Below are 8033 nucleotides of genomic sequence, written 5' to 3' on the forward strand. Positions count from 1 at the left end.
TCTCTCTCTACATTGATTCCTTCCCTCCATCTGTTCCTCTATTCCCCCTCCCTCCATCTCTTCCTCTCTCCTCCCTCCCTCCATCTTTCTCTTCCTCTCTCTCTACCTATCTGTTCCTCTATTCGCCCTCCCTCCTTCTCTTCCTCTCTCCTCACTCCCTCCATCTTTCTCTTCCTCTCTCTCTACCTCTCTACATTGATTCATTCCCTCCATCTCTTCCTCTATTCTCCCTCCATCTATCTTTCTCTCACTTTCCCTATCCCTCTCCCCCCACCTCTTGCTTTCCCTCTCCAGGCCCAGCTGATAGCCCAGTCTATAGGCCAGGCCTTCAGTGTGGCGTACCAGGAGTTCTTGAGGGCCAATGGCATCAACCCAGAGGATCTGAGTCAGAGAGAATACAGTGATCTGCTCAACACTCAGGACATGTACAATGATGACCTCATACACTTCTCCAAGTCTGAGAACTGCAAAGATGTGAGTCTGTCAGTCACTGAGCACGCACACACACACACACACACACACACACACACACACACACTTTATTGGTTGTGCCTCCCCAGGTTTACATTGAGAAGCAGAAGGGTGACATTCTGGGCGTGGTGATTGTGGAGAGTGGGTGGGGCTCCATCCTGCCCACAGTCATCATCGCCAACATGATGCATGCTGGTCCATCTGAGAAGTCTGGTCGTCTGAACATCGGAGACCAGATCATGTCTATCAACGGGACCAGTCTGGTAGGACTACCCCTGTCTACCTGCCAGACTATCATTAAGGTATCTATCTATCTATCTATCTATCTATCTATCTATCTATCTATCTATCTATCTATCTATCTATCTCTCCCTCCCTCCCTCCCTCCCTCCCTCTCTCTCTCTCTCTCCTCCATCCCTCCCTCTCCCCTCTATCTCTCTCTCCTCCATCCCTCCCTCTCCTCCTCTCTCTCTCTCTCCTCCATCCCTCCCTCTCTCTCCTCCATCCCTCTATCTCTCTCTCCTCCATCCCTCTATCTCTCTCTCCTCCATCCCTCTATCTCTCTCTCCTCCATCCCTCCATCTCCTCCATCCCTCCCTCTCCTCTCTATCTCTTTCTCCTCCATCCCTCTATCTCTCTCCCTCCATCAACAGGACCAGTCTGGTAGGACTACCCCTCTCTACTTGCCAGACCATTATTAAGGTATCTATCTATTCCTCCCTCTCCCCTCTATCTCTCTCCTTCCCCTCTATCTCTCTCCTTCCCCTCTATCTCTCTCCTTCCCCTCTATCTCCCTCCTTCCCTCTATCTCTCTCTCCTTCCCCTCTCTCTCTCCTTCCCTCTCTCTCCTTCCCCTCTCTATCTCTCCTTCCCTCTCTCTCCTTCCCTCTATCTCTCTCCTCCCCTCTATCTCTCTCCTTCCCCTCTCTCTCTCTCCTTCCCCTCATCTCTCTCCTCCCCCTCTACTCTTCTCCCCTCTCCTCCTCTCTCTCTCTCCTCCCTCTCTCTCTCCTCCCTCTCTCTCTCTCTCTCTCCTCCCCACTCTCTCTCTCCTCCCCCTCTCTCTCTCTCTCTCTCTCCTCTCTCTCTCTCTCCTCCACCTCTCCCCTCTCCTTCCCCTCTCTCTCCTCCCTCTCTCTCTCTCCTCCCCCTCTCTCTCTCTCCTCCCTCTCTCTCTCTCCCTCTCCTCCTCCCCTCTCTCTCTCCTTCCCTCTCTCTCTCCTCCTCTCCCTCTCCTCCCTCTCTCCTCCCTCTCTCCTTCCCTCTCTCTCTCTCTCTCCTCCCCCTCTCTCTCTCTCTCTCTCCCTCTCTCTCTCTCCTCCCCCTCTCTCTCTCTCTCTCCCCTCTCTCTCTCCTCCCCCTCTCTCTCTCCTCCTTCCTCTCTCTCACCTCCACCTCTCTCTCACTCTCCTCCCCCTCTATCTCACTCTCCCTCCCTCTCTCTCTCCTTCCCCTCTTCTCTCTTCCCCCTCTCTCTCTCCTTCCCCTCTCTCTCTCTCCTTCCCCTCTCTCTCTCCTCCCCCTCTATATCTCTCTCCTCCCACCTCTCTCTCTCCTCCCCTCTATATCTCTCTACCTCCCACCTCTCTCTCGCTCTCCTCCCCCTCTCTCTCTCCCCCCCCCACTCTCTCTCTCTCCCTCTCTCCTCTCTCTCTCTTCTCTCTCCTCCCCCCTCTCTCTCTCCTCCCCCTCTCTCTCTCCTCCTCCTCTCTCTCTCTCCCTCCCCCTCTCTCTCTCCTCCACCTCTCTCTTCCTCCCCTCTATCTCTCTCCTCCACCTCTCGCTCTCTCTCTCCACCTCTCTCACTCTCCTTCCCCTCTATCTTACTCTCCTTCCCCTCTCTCGCTCTCCCTCCCTCCTCTCTCTCTCTCCTCCCCCTCTATATCTCTCTCCTCCCCCTCTATATCTCTCTCCTCCCCCTCTATCTCGCTCTCCTCCTCCCCTCTCTCTTTCTCCAACACTCTCTTTCTCTGGTGAGACTACAGCTGTCTACCTAGAGGGTAGTAAAGGACACACACTCCTCTGTTTATCTATTTTTTCTGAATATCTCTCCTTCCTTTCAAAGCCGCGGGAAGTAGGGGGGCTGAGGGTACCGTCTTATAAATCACAATTTAAAAAATATTAAAACCCCCCCACCCCAAAACATGTTCCCGCAGCCATGCTTCCTTTATTGATCAGCTCTATCTTTCCTCTCTCTCTCTGTACTCTCATTCTCTCTTTCCTCTCTCTCTCTGTACACTCTCATTCTCTATCTTCCTCTCTGTACCTCTCATTCTCTCTCGTTCACTCTCTCTTCTCTCATTCTCTCTCTTTCCTCTCTCTCTGTACACTCTCATTCTCTCTCTTTCCTCTCTCTCTCTGTACACTCTCATTCTCTCTTCCCTCTCTCTGTACACTCTCATTCTCTCTTTCCTCTCTCTCTCTGTACACTCTCATTCTCTATCTTCCTCTCTCTCTGTACACTCTCATTCTCTCTCTTTCCTCTCTCTCTGTACACTCTCATTCTCTCTCTTTCCTCTCTCTCTGTACACTCTCATTCTCTCTCTTTCCTCTCTCTCTCTGTACACTCTCATTCTCTATCTTCCTCTCTCGTACACTCTCATTCTCTCTCTTTCCTCTCTCTCTGTACTCTCATTCTCTCTTTCCTCTCTCTCTCTGTACACTCTCATTCTCTCTTTCCTCTCTCTCTGTACACTCTCATTCTCTCTCTCTTTCCTCTCTCTCTGCTCTGTACACTCTCATTCTCTCTCTTCCTCTCTCTGTACACTCTCATTCTCTCTCTTTCCTCTCTCTCTGTACACTCTCATTCTCTCTCTTCTCTCTTCTCTCTTCCTCACTCCCTCTCCGTACTCTCATTCTCTCTCTTTCCTCTCTCTCTCTCTCTGTACACTCTCATTCTCTCTCTTTCCTCTCTCTCTCTGTACACTCTCATTCTCTTGTAATGGCGTTTTCTCTTTACGTAAGAAAGTGAATGCCAAGGACAGTACACACAGCCAACATCTACAGTGCCTTCACACTGAACATCTCTCACCTCCGTTAGGGTCTGACTCCTGTCTCTCCTCTCCTGGGCAGGGTCTGAAGAACCAGTCTCGTATCAAGCTGAACATCGTACGGTGTCCTCCCGTAACCACGGTGCTCATCAGACGACCTGACCTCAGATACCAGCTGGGCTTCAGCGTACAGAATGGCATTGTGGGTATCGCCATGGAGACCATGTGTTGTCTAGTGATGTCATGAGCCCCAAACTTCCTGGGCACTTGACTTTGTTTGCTTTGAGGTCAAAACATTTTGTTTGTTTGTGTGTACTGTGTACTGTATACTGTGTACTGTACTCTGTACTGTATACTGTGTACTGTGTACTGTGTACTGTATACTGTGTACTGTAGTGGCAACCCTTTAAAAGTGATGGAGTCATGCTTTTGCTGAAACTAAATAGCTGAATTTTAGTTCAATTTATGCTCTGCTCCAGCCTTTCAAACTATATATATATATATATATATATATATATATATATATATATATATATGTATATATATGTATATGTATATGTATGTGTATATATATATGTATATATATATGTGTGTGTGTGTGTGTCGGAGGGGTTGGGTAAAAGCAGAAGACATATTTCAACCACGTATGGACTAAAAAAAGTATATAAATTCTTAAAGGCCCAGTGCAGTCAAAAACATGATGTACCTGTGTTTTATATATGTTTACACACTATGAGGTTGGAATAATAATGTGAAGTGAAAATTATGACAATGCCCTTTTAGAGTAAGAGCTGTTTGAAAAGACTGTCTGAAATATAAGCCTGTTTTGGTGGGATGTAGTTTTGGCCTTCTTGGTGACATCACCAGACTGTAAATTAGTTAATAGACCAATAAGAAAGCGTTCCAAACCTATCTGCCAATAACAGCTGAATGTCTGAATGGCTGAACATCTGAATGGCTGAATGTAATAGTCTTTTATGGACCTTCTCCTCCACACTAACAGATCTGCAGCCTTATGCGGGGGGGCATCGCTGAGAGGGGAGGAGTCAGGGTTGGCCACCGCATCATCGAGATCAACAGCCAGAGCGTAGTGGCCACACCCCACGAGAAGATTGTCCACATCCTGTCCAACGCCGTGGGAGAGGTGAGGTCACAGGGCAAAGGTCCTCCTGTGCTTCTAACCCTAGAATATGTTACCAGAGATAAACCAGACTTGTATGAATGGGTTATTACTGTCTCAGCTTATCAAAGCATTCCAGTTTTGCTGCTAGACCTTCAACTATTGTTGGGCTAGGGTTGGGGTTGAGGCTAGGGTTGAGGTTAGGGTTGGGGTTGAGGCTAGGGTTGAGGTTAGGGTTGAGGTTGAGGTTAGGATTGAGGTTAGGGTTAGGATTGAGGTTAGGATTGAGGGTAGGGTTAGAGTTGAGGTTTAGGGGTAGGGTTAGAGTTGAGGCTAGTTGAGTTGAGGTTTAGGCTAGGGTTAGAGTTGAGGTTTAGGGGTTTGAGGTTAGGGTTGAGGCTAGGGTTAGGGTTGAGGTTAGGGTTAGGGTTGAGGTTAGGGTTGAAGCTAGGATTAGGGTTGAGGTTAGGGTTAGGGTTGAGGTTAGGAGTTGAGGTTTAGGGGTAGGGTTAGAGTTGAGGCTAGGGTTAGAGTTGAGGTTTAGGTTTGAGGGTTAGAGTTGAGGTTTAGGGTTGAGGTTAGTTTGAGGGTTAGGGTTGAGGTTAGAGTTGAGGGTTAGGGTTGAGGGGTTGAGGGTTAGGGTTGAGGTTAGGGTTGAGGGTTAGTAGTGCGGCTAGGGTTGGGGTTGAGGGTTAGGTTAGGGATTTGAGCCTAGGGTTAGGGTTGAGGGTAGGGTTAGGTTAGGGGTTTGAGGCTAGGGTTAGGGTTGAGGCTAGGGTTAGGTTAGGGGTTTGAGGCTAGGGTTAGGGGTTGAGGCTACGGTTAGGCCAGGGGTCCGAGTCGAGGGTTGGGTTAGGGGTTTGAGGTTAGCTTTGGGTTAGGGGTTTGAGGCTTTAGGGTTTGAGGCTAGGGTTAGGTTGAGGCTAGGGTTAGGTTAGGGTTTGAGGCTAGGTTAGGGTTGAGGCTAGGTTAGGGGTTTGGGGCTAGGGTTAGTTAGGCGGGTTAGGGCCTAGTCAGGGGTTGGAGTCTGAGGCCAGGTTAGGGGTGAGTCTGGGAGGTTAGGGTTGGGTTAGGAGGCTTGGAGGCTAGGGTTGGGTTAGGGTTTGAGGCCATGGTTGGGTAGGAGCTTGAGGCCAGGGTTAGGTTAGGGGTTTGAGTCTAGGGTTAGGTTAGGGGTTTGAGGCTAGGCTAGGGCTTGAGGCTAGGGGTTAGGTGGTTTGAGGCTAGGGTTAGGTTAGGTGTTTGAGGCTAGGGTTAGGGGTTTGAGGCTAGGGCTAGGTTAGGAGTTTGAGACTAGGGTTAGGGGTTTGAGGCTAGGGTTAGGAGTTTGAGGCCAGGTGCCAGGGCTTGGAGGCCAGGGTTGAGGCTAGGGTTAGAGCCTGAGGCTAGGGCCAGGGTTTGAGGCTAGGGTTAGGAGGTTTGAGGCTAGGGTTAGGTTAGGGGTTTGAGGCCAGGGTTAGGTTAGGGGTTTGAGGCTAGGGCTAGGGCCTGAGCCAGGTCAGGTTAGGCCTGAGGCCAGGGTTAGGGGTCCTGAGGCCAGGGTTAGGCCAGGGGCTTGAGGCTAGGGCTAGGTTAGGAGCTTGAGGCCAGAGTAGGCTAGGAGCTTGAGGCCAGGGCCAGGCCAGGGGCCTGAGGCTAGGCTAGGGTTTGAGTCTAGGGTTGGGCTAGGAGTCTGAGGCCAGGGCTAGGGGTTGAGCCTAGGGTTAGGTTAGAGTTTGAGGCTAGGGTTAGGGTCTGAGGCCAGGCCAGGTTGAGGCCAGGTTTAGGGTTAGGGTTAGGTTTGAGGCTGGAGTGCCAGGGGCTAGTGGTGAGGCTGTTGTTAGTTTAGGCTAGTGTTTGAGTCAGTTAGGTGAGTTTTGTAGGGTTGAGTCTAGGATTAGGTTAGGAGTTTGAGGCTAGGGTTAGGTTAGGGGTTTGAGGTTAGGGTTGGGTTAGGGTTTGAGATTAGGTTTGGGTTAGGGTTTAGGCTAGGGTTAGGTTAGGGGTTTGAGGCTAGGGTTAGGTTAAGAGTTTGAGGCTAGGGTTAGGGTTAGGCTTGGAGGCTAGGATTTAGGGTTAGGGTTAGGTTTGAGGCTAGGGTTTAGGGTTAGGTTTGAGGCTAGGGTTTAGGGTTAGGATTGAGGCTAGGGTTTAGGGTTAGGGTTATAATTGAGGCTAGGGTTTAGGGTTAGGGTTATAATTGAGGCTAGGGTTTAGGGTTAGGGTTGATGCTAAAGCTTAGGGGTAAGATTCATAACTATGATCAGCATGACTCTTCACCTCTGACTTTCTCTCTCTTTCTCTCTCTGTTCCACAGATTCACATGAAGACGATGCCAGCTGCCATGTACCGCTTGCTAACTGCCCAGGAGCAACCCGTTTACATGTAGAACCGACCTTCTGACTCTATCCTGTCCCCTGACCCCTAGCATCACTGCACCCTATGTGTGTGAGGCAATTCCTCCCCTCTCCCCAAAACCCCAGCTCACCATTGGAAAATGAAGCTTATATAGCCTTATGAGTGGACCTGTCATGTGCTCTGGATTACTCTCCAATCCGATTGTTTTGCTGTGGAGAGTAGAGGTGGGCTGGTTCAAGCCCCTCCCATTCCGAGGGTTGTTTCCTGCCCTTCTCCCTCGTTCTCTCCCTCCCTCTCTCTCCTCTCTCTCTCTCTCTCTCTCTCCCTCCCTTCTCTCTCGTTCTCTCCCTCCCTCTCCCCTCTCTCGTCTCTCTCCCTCCCTCCTCTCTCTCCTCTCTCTCTCTCCCTCCCTCCCTCTCTCTCGCTCTCTCTCCCTCCCTCTCTCCCTCTCTCTCCTCCCTCTCTCCCTCCCTCCCTCCCTCCCTCCCTCCCTCCCTCCCTCCCTCCCTCCCTCCCCTCCCTCCCTCCCTCCCTCCCTCCCTCCCTCTCCTCCCTCCCTCCCTCTCCTCCCTCCCTCCCTCCCTCCCTCCCTCTCTCCCTCCTCTCCTCCCTCCCTCCCCTCCCTCCCTCCCTCCCTCCCTCCTCTCTCCTCTCTCTCTCTCTCTCTCCCCCTCTCTCTTGCCAGCTGCACTCATCTGATATGTTAGGGTTACCTCTGTGTTCTCCCACAACACAAACAAGAAGAGAAGGAGTGTGAAACCTGCTGATTAACAAGTGTTACCACTCTGAACAACCAATCACATATTCTTCCTCATAACATTCCACACCTTCCAGCTAACATTAACGAGAGTCGAGGCAGAGGATGAAAGACCCTGGTAGCCCGCCAGAACAGATGAAGAAAACAAATCATTCCCAACTATCCAACTTTAGTTTTTCCCCTTCTTTTGGCTCCGGTATGTTTTATGGCTGAGATTTGGGCTGATTTATCCAGCATTCCAAGCTGCTTTCTCTCTTCTCTATGCCCAGACATCTGTTATTGTCTGAACTCATCTCATCCAGAGGAGGTACACTATCAATCAAATTCAATCTAATGTATTTCTAAAGCCCTTCTTACA

General features: G+C 50.5%; 1 protein-coding gene across 1 annotated transcript; it reads left to right on the forward strand.

The window, feature by feature from the left end:
• Positions 1–294: 294 nt before the first annotated feature.
• LOC135536397 (amyloid-beta A4 precursor protein-binding family A member 1) lies at positions 295–7016 on the forward strand (the record flags this gene model as incomplete). The annotated part of the gene is made up of 5 exons (XM_064962745.1): positions 295–474; positions 561–773; positions 3544–3663; positions 4465–4605; positions 6878–7016. Coding segments are annotated over 5 exons (726 nt in total), but the record flags the coding sequence as incomplete, so codon positions are not given.
• Between the last annotated feature and the right edge of the window lie 1017 nt (positions 7017–8033).

The sequence above is a fragment of the Oncorhynchus masou genome, unplaced genomic scaffold (assembly GCF_036934945.1).
Source record: "Oncorhynchus masou masou isolate Uvic2021 unplaced genomic scaffold, UVic_Omas_1.1 unplaced_scaffold_6137, whole genome shotgun sequence".
NCBI lineage: Eukaryota > Metazoa > Chordata > Actinopteri > Salmoniformes > Salmonidae > Oncorhynchus > Oncorhynchus masou.